Source organism: Calidris pugnax, unplaced genomic scaffold (assembly GCF_001431845.1).
Source record: "Calidris pugnax isolate Ruff unplaced genomic scaffold, ASM143184v1 scaffold24, whole genome shotgun sequence".
In the NCBI taxonomy this organism is placed as follows: domain Eukaryota; kingdom Metazoa; phylum Chordata; class Aves; order Charadriiformes; family Scolopacidae; genus Calidris; species Calidris pugnax.
Genome location: NW_015090922.1, coordinates 22845248 through 22860931, shown reverse-complemented (window position 1 = coordinate 22860931; position 15684 = coordinate 22845248). Strand labels below are relative to the sequence as shown.

The 15684-nt window shown below is 35.5% G+C and overlaps 1 protein-coding gene across 1 annotated transcript in view; it reads left to right on the top strand.

Moving 5' to 3' along the window:
- FMN2 (formin 2) overlaps positions 1-15684 on the top strand; it is a 159618-nt gene that overhangs the window by 78459 nt on the left and 65475 nt on the right. Inside the window, exon 8 of the mRNA XM_014951225.1 lies at positions 11827-11888. Within this exon, the coding sequence (XP_014806711.1) occupies positions 11827-11888 (62 nt within the window). The remainder of the gene's footprint in view (positions 1-11826; positions 11889-15684) is intronic.

Sequence of the window (15684 nt, the reverse complement as noted above, 5' to 3'; positions counted from 1 at the left end):
CGGGAGGCTGCGGCCCGGCCGGCGGCAGAGCGGAGCCGGCAGCGCTGGTGGCGAGGGGCGAGGGGCTCCGGGCTCCAGCGGCTTGGCCCCGCTGTCCAGCCCGGACTGAGCGTGCTCCTCAGCCACCCTTAACCAGCAGTTCTGAGTGTAAGGAAGAGACAGGATGATGCAAAGACGGGAGAGCGCTTCCTTTGCTGTATCCGTCCGCTACCCGTGGTAGGGTAGGATAAGAACCAGTGTGGGGGAAATCACGGTTAGATGTTAGACAATCTTTTTCCTACTGCAAAAATTGTGGAACATTTAATCCGAGAGCCTGCTGTTTCTCATGCTTGGAGCCATTGTGTCAGTGTTCCCGTACCTTTATGAGGCTTCTCCTCCTCTTTTCTCTTTTTTTTCTCTTGTTCTGTGGTGATCCCTAGATGTTGAAAGATCCGTTATTTCTGTTCCTCTGCTGTTCCACAGGAAATCTCCTCATGCAGTATGTATTAGATGCTATTTCAGTGTAACATGCTTTCTGATTTTTGAGAAGCTGAGGTTGCTTTAGCTACCTTGACACAAAATATAGGTCAGTGGCATTGAACTGAAGCAATATAGACTGTCTCTTGTAATCCTGAAGTCCTCAGTAAACTGAATCCAGTCATGATACTGAAATGCACATAGGTGATTCCAAATAATATTTCTTATTTGTTTTCCTAAAATGTACATATATTGGTTTTCCACATGTCCACCATTTGGTTTTGTTGCAATCCCAGCCCTTATTTCCTTCAGTAATTAATACTGGCTTTTGAGAAACACTTTGGAGCATGCAGAAAGATGGAACTTAAACCATAAACACACATCCTTCTGCCCTCAGTTATCACAGTATTGTGATTTGAATTAATAAGGTTGTGTCATCTGTCATCTACCTAGCCAAAAATCTTGTTGCATTATTTTCATAATCCCACCACTCTTAGAACATGGGCTGAATATCACAAGATCATTACATCATTTTTTTAGCATCTGTAGCTCTTTAATACCGTAACTTCAGAATATTTGATGAAAGACTTAACATACGTTAGTACAATGAAATCCCTGGTGTTTATCCATACTTCAGATTCGGCAGGCATGTAGAATATCAGGCTACATCTCAACTGCTCTCCGCTGTGCCAAAAAAATTTTAAATTTATTTGGAGAATAAAATGAGAATATGTAATTTTATTTCAGTGAGATACTACCATCTGACAGAGGGAAAAGGAAATTTGCTTTTGAAAGGAAGCCTCTCTAATGTTTTGTGTTTGCAATTCTTGAGCAAGAAAATTTGTATTTTGACTTGTGATTGCAACAGTTGACTGTACCTCCCTTATAGATAAATAAGGATTTGCTTTGCTTGATTTCTGAATCCCTGTAACTAGCGCTACTGCTATGGATACTGACATCATCATACACAAGTGGCTAGCTTGAACCATAACCGAGGAAAATTTGTTTCTGACTGATTGTGTATGTCTTCATGGCTAAAAGAACTTGGAGTACTTTCTGTTGTAAATCATCAAAAGGTAGCAACGCTGCATGTAGTCTGTGTAAAATTATTTAGGCTTGTTGATATTAGAGAGGACTAGTAGAGAACTTCAGAGGGACCTAGCAAAGGGCAAACACACAGCTCAATTCTAGATTTTTAGAAAGATCGTGCTAAGCTGTGTGGCTGCTAAATAAGGCATGTAATACTGTCTTCTAATTTCTGCCTTAAGCCATTAGTCTGTATAAATAAGAACATTTTAGCAGTATAAGTGATCTTGAGTTCCAGCTGAAATTCTGACCCTTCAACCTTTTTCTTTCTTTGAAGTCACTGATATTATTTTGGTGAGTCTAGGATTTCATACAAATACTTTAAGTGATGAAGTCAACGTATCCCATGAAACATTGTTCAAAAGGTTCATTGCACTCAGTTTTAACACTCAAAATATTCTTTCTGTAGTGAGTTTGTCAGATTAATTTACAGACATCCTTCATTCTTCCCTACGTTTTGTTTGTGTAAATACAGAGCCATCTATTTTCAGATATTGTCTCATGCGGGTATGCGTAAGAACTGTAGTCAGGTTGCCTCTTAACTTTCTTCTGTATAAGCTGAATAGATCAAGTAATTAAATAGAAAGACAAGTTCTTGAGGTTTTTCTGCTATTTTCTTTGTTGTTCTCTTTGATATTCCACCAGCTATAGCTCTAGTCCAAAGATTGTTTTGACTCTTCTAGTCAGTCCTTGCGACACAAGGAGGCTTACATTAGTCATTGATCATGGTTACTAAGAGTGTAATCAAGACAGTTCCTTGGATAAGTTTGAGTCTGCTCAAGAAAGAGCAGCTCCCCTATTAGCATTGTTGCATGGACCTCACTGGCTCAGTAACTTTTTAAAATATATTTCTTTTTGGTGTTGGTATAGATATATTTATTTGCAGTAATCTGAGAGCAGATTCCTGTCTATGGAAGCCTAAGATACTCTCCTTTCTGATAGTGTTTTAAATTTTCAGATCTATGAGTTAGGCAGTTGTTAACTCATTTAATATTGTCAATTAAGTAATTAAACTCATTTAGTATTGACACTTAAGTAATTTAATGTAAATATTCTAATTTGCCAACTGGACACATCTGGAGCTCCATTACCTGTATACTAACTATGGATAAATTGAGAGCACAAAAGCTAAGATCCTACCTAATCTGCCTGATGCAGAAAATATAATTTTTGGAAAAAAATCTATGTTTGGTATCTACCCTGCTAACTTTATCAAATAAATATGCAGAGTGCTATGTAACTCTTTAAAACTGGTATATCCTTGCCATTATTATGAAGATTGAATTCTGGTCACTTCATTTCAAACAAATATAACAGCAAAAAAAATCAAGAGATTCAATGGTGGAATGATTAAAGACTGGAATGTCTATAAAGAACACAGAAAGATTTTGGAACTATTTAGAGCTGCTCAGCGTCACAGAGTGAGGCAAATAATTCAGATATCCCTTATGAAAAAATTAGCATCCTTCTAGTGATTATGATGCTAGAATCTCAGTAAGATATGCTACCTTGTTCTGCAATGTTTGAGTTGCATATTCCTTTAACTGTCATGGTTACACCATAGCTGGTACCACAATTAGCCTGTGGAACTCACGAACATGATGTCTTTGAAATACACGTTGAAAAGTGTTAGAGCTTATGTGGATCTAAAATAAGCCTAACATATGGGAACTCCAAATTGTATTTCACTTGACTCATGAATACAAAGCTATAAATCATATCTGTCTGCAGATGGATTGATACACAATGTCAGATCTACTGCATATGTGCCTTGCAGCAGATGTGTTTGTGTAGTTTGTTCTCATAACAAAAACTATCGTAGTGTCCCTACCAAAAGTGATAGAGTCAATAGCTATGACAAGTTTCCTTTTGAGAACCTCTAAATGGAATAGCTGTGGCGTGCTATACCACCTGAACCAGAAAGTGAAAAAGGTTGGGACAAACTGATATTGAAGTAAAAGCCAATAGATTTGGGATTTTTTATAGCAGTAGTTTTATTTTCTGTAACAGAATTTATTACATGTAAAATATATCCATATGTCAGTGATTAATTTTATATTAAAATCTTGTTCTTGAAACACTTTTAAAACACATTTAAGGGATAGAAAGTTTGCCTAGAGAACAACAACCCCCTACTATAAGCATAAAGCACAATTTATTTTTTTTAAAACTTATTTAAATGTGTCTTATGTAATTTTTATTGTGTAGAATGCTAAGCCTTAAGTAGCATTTGGGGAGTTATCATGGTAATCCTTTCCAGTTTGTTGAAAATCTTGAGTCCTGCCAGTCAATCTTGCACTTCAAATTCACTCCCTGAAGACCAACCTCTGGCAGGTTCATTCAGACTGTTTGCTCCTCTACACACTATAGTTTAAAATAAGCGTTTTACTGACTGTAAAATGCCAGTCTTTTCTCAGCCTTCCTATATCCCACACCCATGGTTTTTTCACCTGCCAAATTCAAACAAATCTTATCTAAACAATTAAGATAAGCACTGAAGTGCTCTCTATAGTCAAATCAGCAAACCTCTCAAAACCAGAACTGAAATACAATCTCTCTAAATTAAACAGTCTACAATGGCAATCATGTTTGTATTTAAACATTTTGTTCTGAAAGGATTACAGCATTGGTCTCCATTTTTTTTTCCTGCCTAGACAAGAAGGCGACATACTGAGTCAAACAAAATATATTTGTTCTCTAAGAACTGAACTTGCACACTTTTTATAAACAAACTGTATAGGTGTATGAAGTTAGACTTCACATAATCAGTTACTGCTGTCCTTGACATAGTAGGCAATTGTTTGAAAGGTATTTAATGCAACTGTTTATATTAGCTATGTATAGCTATATATAAAATTTAGTTATATATTTTATTGTATGTATGTATTTATATGTTTGTTAAAAAGCTCTATTGATACAATTTTATCACTATATATTAGGAATACAATGTTAGGAAATGGGAATGATAAGGACAAATCTCTAAAAAAATGTAATTGGTTTTTTTAAGAGTACAAAAAATGATCCTAAAGATTCACTCTTTTTGATGAAATCTTCTACTCCTGTTATTTCAAATTTTGCAAATGCATATTCTTACTTAATTGATTCTTATTTTATTGCTTCCCAGAAATGTGACTGCATGTCCTTGAAGTTATTTAAAAATTTTAACTATTTTAAAAACAATCTGAAGTAACAGCTAAGCTTAATCCATGGGTTGTGCTTGGAAATTTTCTATGCTGTTCTGGATTCTCACACAAGCTTTAGATCAAATTGAATTACTGCCACAGTAAAGCTGTGTGCAAGCAGTTAAAAATGCTGTTTCTTGCCTCTGATCCATGCTGTATGTACTTGTGCTGAAGATTCAGTCTCCATTTTGCTTTGTGCACTTTAAAGTTTCCATCCTGAGAAGGTTGAAGTATTTGCTAATAGATAAACATATCACAGAGGTACTGAGGGCAAGCAGGTAGGTAATAATACAAAATTGTTTTCAGTTATGCTAACTGTACCCAGTGCAGCCCTCCCCTACCTACCCGTTATCAACAGGGTTTTTTCTGCAAGTTATGCAAGTCCAAGTCCAGGTAGTCCTGTTTAAAATTTCTTTTATGTCACTTATTTTATGAGAATCTTTAAAACTTACAAACTTACACATTCATGATTCTTTTATGTTTTGGTGCAGCTTTCATTAACTTGGGGACATTTGGTTTTACCATTGTATTTTCCATATTTATATAAACACAACATTTATTTCAAAGAGGCCCATTAGGGATTTAACTTTCTGCATTAAGAGATTCACATTTCTATTATTTGAGATAAAGAAGAATCCTGAGAAAATAGCAATAACTGTCAAGTGTTTGGAAGTATCACATATAAAAAAATTACCTTGTGCACTTCTGTGTTAGATGAATGATGCCAATAAGCTCGCATGGGGTGGGGGGAAGAGAGAGCAAAGAATAGCGATATTTTTTATTTTTTTTTTTCAGTTGTGTATTTCCTGTTTAACTAATAAAAGACTGCAATGAAGGACTGCAAATTTTGCAGTTCAGTTGATTTTTAAATATAAATATTAGATTGGATTAAAATCTATGTTTACTTCACAGGTAGCTTGATCATACCAGAATCTTTATAGCTGCAAAGGAAGCCACTGTGCTTGCATCTTCTAAGACTATCTTGGCTCTTTTGTTGATAAGAATGTTGAGGCAGATGTTTTTTCTTCTACTTCTGATTTGAGCAGTTCAGCTGTCAATCATTCCGAGGAACCCGGTGATATTGTCTACATTGAGACCTTTTTTTCTGGTTTGCTTGTATTTGCATGTGTGGTGCATTCTTGCATTTTCTTCCAAAGACATCTGCCAGTGAAGGCTTCCATTCTGGATTCAGTAACAAACCAAACAAGTTTATTTGTTCTTTTTCTCTAATTTGTTGCCAGAAACATTTAATAAGTTGATCAAGCTATATACTGTCTGTGCTTCTTATATCAGAATTTCTCATTGCTTAAGGTTTTGCCAGTATGTTAGTTTTCTGATGATGTTGGGTCTTGACCGTTTGAAGTTTACTAGCTGTACTACCTTCTTGGAGCAGCTACTTTTTTTAATTAACTCAGAAATGATCATTCAAGGAAGTTGATACAATGTGATACATTTGACTTATCTACTCATGTGCTTTTTTTTCCTTCCAAGTATCTTTTTTAGATACTTGAAAATGAATATGTCTAATCAGTATTTCAAGTACAATTACTTGAAAACATTTTGGAATCTCAAATGACTTTTAATGCTACAGTTCTGCTTCAAAATTATGTAGTAATTTTGAGACTCTACATACTGCTTATGGTATCTTTATAATAATAATAATAATGTTCTTAATAAAAAGAAAGTGCATTTTTGTTGTAAGACTGGTTGACACCTTTATTTCACTCTTCAACTTGGAGTAATATTCTTGGTGCATAGATGGTTTATTTGTTAATATGGAGCAGAATTATCTGGGGATGGAAGTTAGGAAAAAGTACCATGGAAGTTGTAACCTCTCAGTATCCTGTAGTCTTGCATGTTAGAGTCACACAATGGGCAGAACAACTGTGAAGCCCCCACGTCTGTACCCCACACGGAACTGTGTGATAAATGTACTGTGATTATTTACTGTAGGAGATCCTTCATTCAGTCAAGAAGAATTAGTCTGCCTTTGTAATTTGCTGAAGTGGCTGTTTCTGCCATTTGATAGAGGAGATGTGAAATCTTGCAAAGACTCTTGGTGGTCTTCTGGAGAAAGAGATCAGATGTGAAAGTGAAGAGGGAAAGATGTGCAGGAGAAAAAAAAGGAGTGGCCTGTTGGAGTGATACTGCTTGGGTTTTAGGGAATCATGGGAGAAGTCAGTTGTGGTAGAAATCAACATGAAGCTGGGTGGGTGGTTTGCTGGTTTGTCTCCCTGAAGCATGGATCTGAGTACAGCAGGATTGGTTCAAAATTCCTTTTGCAAATTTGAGGTGGTTTTGCTTCAGCTACTGCTTTTTTATGGGGAGTTAAACTGTAATCTGTTATCAGACAAGTAAGATTTGGAAATGGCTCAGTCAGTTTCTGGGGAGACAGCAATGCTTCTGGGAGGGCTCCAAAAGAGCACACTCACTTGTAGATGAAGTCTAGACACAGAAAAGCTTAGGAAGCGTACTTGGAAAGGCCAGAGAAATGGAATGTGATTTGCCCTGAGAAAAGGGGAGGCATAGACCAAGATTTGGACTGAATACCAGTTCTTCTGAAAGTCACTCATAAGTGAGATTGTGCTAATGAGTTTTATGACATAAAATTTGGATCCAAAGGATCAGGTTGATAATTCTTTTTCTTCTTCCTGAAATTCTACCCAGTGTGAAATTCTGAATTTTGGCCTTTGCATTTTAAAAGGAAATTCCAGAGTTTTGGACTTGCAAACAGAATAGTGTTTCCAAGCACTGGGTAGATGTAGGAAGTTGTACAGTTTATGTAAGTGGTACTACTGGTTGATTTAGATTAATGGCCTCAGGCAAGTGTAGGTTTGCTGTGTCTGTATTGCCTATCAATTTTGTTTTAGTGGTAGCTGGTAGTTTGCATGCTCCTAGATATATGAATAATCAACAGTAATGATCTGTCCTACAATTAAAAAAATTGCAGCTACTTTGTTTTATAGTATTCACGAGAACACACTGTGCCTCCTTCAACTTCCTGTTGGTGCTTTCTCATGTGTTTCTTCTTCAGGATTGTATTTGCTGGCAAAAACTTTGATCTCATTGGTGGCTTGGTTACATACTGTGTTTCCCCAAAGGCATGTGGGTGGTGATTATTCATTGTGTTGGGTTTATTTTTTTTGTGGTATTTGTTTTTTTGCTGTTTTTTTTTTTTTTTTAATTGTGTCTGTATTCTAAATTGGCTGCTATGTATATGGGAGATGGTCCATCTGTTCTCAGAGTTCAAGTAGGCCTCTGAATATAGTTGTGTGCTTTAGACTAATCTCACTTGTGGTTTAGCAGCATCATTATTCTCCTGTCACATGAAGTATCTTATAAGGTGCCTAGCCAGACTTGCAAATTAATTGATATTAGTAAGAATATGAAGTCTTTGTTTCTCTGCATATTTTTATTGTCTTTCCATTTTGAAACTAGTATTTAAGTTGGCTTTGTTATTGTGAGTTTGCATAATTTATTTTTTTGATTCAAGTTACATTGTAGAAATACAGAATGGAATGGAATGGAAACTCTTCCATTCTGCTAAAATTTCTATATTCTGCAGTTGCATAAGAAAGATATAATTTCTGTCCCGAAGATACCAATTTAAATTTCCATGTAGATAATGACAAAACCAATGAGAATATCAGTAAAGTTGTAGACAGACAAGAGATTCCTGAAGCCTTTATTCTGGCTATAAATCCTTTGAAATCTTCTTTCCCCTTCTCTGTCTTCTATAGTGTCAAGCAACCCTTTGTTATTTCTCTTCAACCCTTCTTTTTACTGCATCGATTTTCTGTAAACATCTGTTGACCAGTACTTGCTTTAAAAAAAACCAAAAAGTCATTGGTTTGTAGTTCCTTGTATTTTTATCTGTGCATATTTGTGTGTGTATCTGGACATACTTGACTCAAATTTGATTTAATCATATCTACATACGTGTGTATATACAAACAATTATATACATGTACATTGAGTAATTTTATAGTACTAGGGCTTGAAACTGGTGCTTGGTTGCTGGTTTTACCGGCAGAAGTGGCAATAGGAATGAAAGAAAATAGCAGAACTATGAAATCTTGACAGTAAGAACTAAAGGCCTGAGTCTGACATAAGTAAAATGAAGTTGTTGCTAGTACAGTAAAAGCCAACAGATATTCTTCACAGCTGTCTTACAAACATAATGGAAAGGCTGGATGATGTGCTGCCTGTTAAAGATTATTTCATAGTAGTCAAGATCAGGAAATGGCAATGTCAACTTTAAAACAAAAAAATCACTTTCTAACATAGTGACACAGGAGAAAATATACAGCTACTGCAAGATTAATATAAACTCTTCTCCAGATATTTGCATCAAAGTATACTGGAATTATAACATAGCTCAGAATATTTTCATATCAGGAAATTAATGTTTATCTATATTTTTCATTATTTTGCCACCACATATGGTTAGAAATTTGTGTAGTCATGCTGATTGTAGGGAGGAAGCATGTTTAGCTAGTACGCTTGGCTGTGTAAGGAACCGTCATTGTTTTTATCAGTTCAAATGGTCTAGATAATGGAATTAAATATGCAACAGTCATGATTTATTTTGCAAACTATCATGTTCTGCATGACAATGCTGCAGTACCGCCAAGGAACAGAAGTTCATCTCCAGATTCCTAAGAGTAGGGGATTTATGGTGAACATCAAAAAATCCTAGTGGGAAGCTAGAGGGCTATTTATGAACATATATTTCTATATATTTCATCTAAAGATGTATATTTGTCTTGGGAGGGGGAGATCTGAAACATACACACTAGGATCTAATTTCTTCCAGTCCTTGTCTCAGACTGATTTGTCTAAAGCAGCTCCCTGAAGTATGTACACTCTTCTGCATACCTGTTTTGTTGAAAGTACACAGACCTGGCACCATTCTGTTTGCCAGGCGTTCTCTTATCTCCTGCAAGCATTCAAACAAAAGTGTTCTATTGCTCCCTGAGTAATCCGTGGGTGATCTTAATGTTGAGCAAAAGTCAGAGCAGGAACTTATGTCATATTTCTTAGTGCAGGAGTAGAAAGTCTCTGGAAGGAAGGGGAGGGGGGTGCAGCAGGGAGGAGACAGCCACGGCTCAAAATAAATAGTTGAAGGGTTGTGAGTGTGTTCATATATGAAAACATTGCGTAAGCCTAAGAATGATGAAATGTAGGGATAATACAAACTGAGTTTCATAATATATCCTGGTTTTAATAAAGCTGTTTGTATATAGGCTTTGACATATGTGTTTTCTTAAAGCTCTCAATCTTGACCCGCTTTCTATTTGCATGTTAATTTTAGCCTTCAGTTCTACAAGGCAAATTTGGCATATTTTGAAGCATGCAAATAGTCCTATTGAGAAACAGGGATTATCAAATACAACACATACTACAGTACCTTGTTGAGAGGGCATCTTTAAATCCCTGTTGCAACAATTACTACACTCAGGGCGGGGGGGTGGGCGGGGAGACAAAAGCCTGAGTTTTAAAATATCCCAAATAATTAGTTGCAGATTTTTGCAGGCACCCTCTCCCCCAAAACAAAACAAAAAAAAACCTGTTGCTTCCTGAACTGTTAACTGTTACATTGCCATGATCTTTCAGATTTCTCTTGCTTTCTGCTAAGGGTTGTGGCATTTTTAAAATATTTTTTCTGAAAATTAAATAATTTCCTAATTATTTTTTGTTTCCATCCTACAACTTAGCTTTATGCCCTGTCTAGAGGTACAGTGTAGCCTGTGTAGTTCAATCAAGATCAACACTTCTTTGTTTATAAATTTCTTATACTGTAACTAAAGCTGTGTCTCAGGCCTGTAAAGGGGAAACATGATGAGTCCCAGACCCAGAGTGGTATCTCTAAATGCTTTAGAGCTATTGGAAACAAATGAGTTTGAATTATATTGTCTGTAGTCTTTAGGCATATACAGAGAATTTCTCTGTGACAGGTAGGGACATGGATTTATAGGACATAAACTAACCTAATGCTGGGTTTCTATCCCAGATCAACATTGCAATTCCTAACTTAGTCTTGCCTAGGGTTTTTTTCTACTTGTACTAATTGTACAAGTGCACACACACAGACCCCATTACAAAAAAAGAGTATAAATTAATGAAGGGCAAACTAGGAAAAAGACTGCTATAGTGTGATAAAAACAATTTATTACCATCATATACATTCTAATCCAACATACTGAATTTCTTTCAAAATTTAAAATCTCGATGAACAAAGCTGGATTTATCTGGCTTTCATTTAAAAGGTCAGTGTGCGTGCAAAAAATATGTAAGAAGAAGACTGAAAGATACTATTTTTAAAGTAATTCTTTTTATTAACTGAAAATAATTTTTCACTATTTTGCACAAACATTTCCTATGCCTCATGAAATGTTCCTAATATGAGTGAGGAGCCAGGGTTGTGTTCCTAAAAGTGTGCCACTCCTCATTATTTTTTTCTTTTGTCCAGGCTGAGTAGATGGAAATCACTCTCTCTGTGTTGTTGAACTGGCTTTTTGACACTGAAAAAATACAGTATGTGTGTGGCGCCAGAATTGGTTGGGAACAGGAAAGGCATATTTTGTATCTGTACTAAACCTGTCGGCTTAGTGCATAGAAGACTTGACCCTTGTCAGGTGTCTTGAAGTTAACTGGCTGACTTATGGATAAATCAGTTTAAGACTGAAACCAACCAGTGACAGGAATGAGCTTTGTTGTGTGTGTGTGTGGCTGTGGTACAGATTTACAAACTTTTATAATGCTTTCAGTCGGACCGTGAAAGTCTGATGCAAAGCTTATCTCTGATCTCTGGCTATGGCCATGCTCGTGGGATCGTGTTTGTGTGTTTGGGGGGAGGGAGGTGAATTCTTTAACAGTTGACACCTGGCTCTACCAGGTTTCTAGCCCATAGTCTTAGGAAAGGCAGTATTCAAGGCATTAATAAAGTTAAAACCCTTAAGCTGTATGGCCAATGGGACATAAAAACTGTTGCTGGGTATTGTGCTCAGTCTTTTTTTCCACAGCTGGATTATCATCAACTAATTCTTGGTTTTTGGTTTTGTTTTGTTTTTTGTTTTTTTTGTTTTTGTCTTTTCTGTAGCTGTTGTGAACTTGGATAACTCTGTGGTTGACCTAGAGACCCTTCAAGCCCTGTATGAGAATGTGAGTAATCAGAGGAAGTCCATATAATTTAGGAACTCTGTAGGTCCATGTGAAGGTATCTTTGGTTTGCATAAATAATATTCAGAAAGCTTGTAGAATGTGTCCTGTTTTCAAGTGACTTTATTTTCCCTAAAGCAATCAATGATAAACATTTAAATTGTATTTACTGCCATTGTGTGTTTCATATAATGCATACATTTTTATATAAGTAACACAATCACCTTCTAAATGAATAAACAGAAATTGGTTTTGATCCTTTTTTGTCTTCTTGGGTGGGACAGTCTTTGGTCAATAAATATCAGACCTTGCACTCCAGGTCTTTGGTTTCATTTTGTAACTTCACTAATATAACGATGCTATTCAATTTTTTTTTAAAAAGTAGTTTAGTAACAGCAATCATTTCATTTGTGGAACTATGGCATTCCTCCAAAATAATATTAACCCTTTGAAAGGAAAAGGTTTGCTCTAAGTTAATGTAATAAAAAGTAGTATAAGCTGCCAGGGGCTTCACAAATATCTGGTACTATTCATCAGAGAGTGTTTGACCACTAGGTATGCAAAATCAGGCATTCAGAATACACTCAGGCATGTTCTTTACAAAGCAAGTTACATGTAAAAATCAAAACGTAAGACCTCAGAAGCATGTTTCTGTCTTCAGATGAGGCCAGTGAGCATTAGGCCCTTCTCTGAGCACATTGCCAGAACACTTGAAGGTCTGGCTAGGCATCTTCAGAAAGAGCAAAGAGGCTCTATATTTACCCTCCAAAGAACCTGAAAATCTGAAATATAAAACTGCAAGCCACAGAATGACATTGAAGGCCAATGTATGTTATTGTATTGGATTTTTTATTTCCCTCGGGTTATAGTTTTGATAATATGTTAATTACTTTTATACATTTCAGATTTTTGGTTTTTAGACTCTAGCTTTTTATGGCCTACTTGAAATGATTTGTTGATTTTTGAAATTTATTATAAATAATCCACTTTAGGGCCTGAAGAGAGAGATATAGTAAGCTCTATTCCACTTTATAAAGAAACCAAAAAGCTAAACAAATGAAACCCAAAAATCTGACAGGAACTAGGAAGCACTTCTTCTCTTATTTCATCCATGAAGAATTAGCTCACTCAACATTGCGCAGGAAGAAAATGGTCAACTGGGAAGTTTATTGTAACTACTCCCGTATCTTTAAACACTTCTCATCCTTGGCCTTTGTTATTTTGCATTATTTTTAATCTCTTCCCTTACACAGCACAGCTATATCCCATTCCATGCATTCTTTAGCATGTAAAAAGTTGAAGTAGTTTTATGTATTGCATATGTATGATTGTGAGAGATTGTGTTGTGGGAAGAACCGATACTGCCCACATAATCAGTTCTTGCATACTTCCCTCTTATATTGCATAAGACTTTTTTATTGGAGTTTAAAAAAACTACCCCTCCTATGTGGATAATGTACTTATAGGATACATTTCATATACTTTCTTAATGTCACATCCAATATACTTCAGTTCAAGTATAATGGGTTATCTGTAAATTTGCAGTTCATTGCAATAATCAAATACCATTGTGTTCCTTTTGCCATTACCTTCACTACATACTACAGAAAATTTCTAGGAAATTTTCCTGATTGAGGAAAATACCATATGTTAATCTCAGTTAGATTAACTGAGTTAGAATTACTCAAAAAGTTAGAATTACTATAATATATTTCTTTGCTTTGAATATAAGAGAGATCAGCCCAACTTCATCACTATATTTCCTTGGATACAAGACAGCAGAAAAACACCAAAACCAACAAAAAACAACCAAAACACAAAAAACCAAGAAACAAACAACAAGAAAAAAAAATGAACCCAAACCCCAGTTTATTTGGAGAGAGTTTCAAAATAGTGCCTGAATTTTAATCCTAGATCATCTGTTTGGTAAAGTTGTGTCTTGAAAGAGCGTTTTTTTAAATTGAACTTTATTTTCTGTTTTTGCTTTTGCTTTCATTCTTTGGTTACATTAGACCTTGCACTTGCCTTGCTTAGTAGCTTTGCTAATTATAACAATATAATTTAAAAAAATAAATGTGTAAGCAATGGGTGGTACCAGAGAGCCTGGCATGTTTGACTCCTACCTTATTTCTCAGCCTCATTCTGTGTTGTAAGTGGGGATAACTTTGCCTCATTTGGCTACTCTGTAGTATTAACTTCATTTTTAATGCCTAGGGTTTATTTATTGGATTGAGGTATTTTTTTGCTGGTTATTTAAATACCACTGTACTGGTTCTCAGCCTTTCTATTTGATCTCTATGGAACATATGGGAGCATTTGTTTTACAGTCTTCCCTCAAAATGTAATAATTTTTTCCCGATTGCATATGTCTGGCATGGTGCTTTCCCTTCTTAAATGTGAATGAAATTTGGGCAGTCTCCAAACCTAAACACACCCTAATTTCAAAAGCCACAGTCCCGAGGGCTCAATTCCTGTTTACTGAGGAATTAAAGTCTTGTTAAACCACAAAGTTACTGTATACATCTTAGTGACTTTTTATAAATGAAGAAACCCACACCCCACCAAAGACCCAAACCCTTAATAATTTATTTAATAGTATTAAATGGTATTGCATGAAGTGAGGACTTTGTTACTGCAGCACTGTATGCTACAGTCACATATTCCTAACATTTGGTTGTATAGTTTGTTTTTTATAGTTTGTTTTTTATAAAGTTGTTTAAATATGTGTTTGATAATCAGCTATGTATTAAGATCTAGAGCATTTTAATAGGAGAGTCTGAATAGATAAAACTGTATGTGAAGCAGCTACTTTAATATGCTTTTACAGACTCCCTAATAGCAATGCTTTCTGGTGGTAGCTATAATCAGAGAGGGAGAGGGTAGATAAAATTCAGTGGAATTGTCAATTTGCCATATGTGGTTAGGCCATATTGATTGTGATGAGAAATGTACTTGCAAATAAGTGAATATATACTTTGAAAACAGGTAGCCTCTTAGCAGCTGAGATTGTAGCTAAAATATCACTGTTTGAAACAAGATAAGTCTACTCCTGCTTATGTTTTTATTATATTCTGAAGACAAGTGTATAAAAAATGGGCTAAAAAATATGTCAAAGGATTATCTTTGATCTATGGATTTGCCCTTTTAAAATCTCTTTATGTCCCAAAACGCAATGTATATCCTTTCTTCATTTGATTGCTGGTGAATTGTCCACCCTATCTCTATCTTTAAAAGTCTTAAGTCAGTGCTTTCAAAAACCTAAAGTGCCATTTGCAAGAGCAAAAAGGCCCCAGAATTGTGAAGTGCATGCCTGCACTCTGCAACAAAGATTAAAACCTTCTCCTCAATTATTTCGTGTGATTTTGTAAAATTTGGCAATTACAATGCAATACCTTAATGTTTTTCTTCAAAAATTGACTTCTGATACATAACCCAGCTTCCAAGAAATATGGAAGTTGTTGTTAATCTGGGTATTTCTGTATATCCTTGCTGTGTCAGTTACTTTTGACAATATTCTGTAGACAAGTCACGTGATGATTTTGAAATATGTAACATTAACTTTGAAAATCAAGTTGACAAAAAAAAAAAAAATTAAAATACCTACACACATTTAAACTGATCTAAACTCAGAACTAAGGTTCAGTTCCAAGGGGAAAAAATAATGAGGAAATGTTAGATTTCTGTTGTGAAATGGAAAAAAGGTCCTTACCCTATATTTGTCTTACCAAAGTTCGTAAGTTTATACTCTGGCAAAAGTGGGAAATGTTAAACTCAACCAGTGTATTTTTTGCAGTAATTT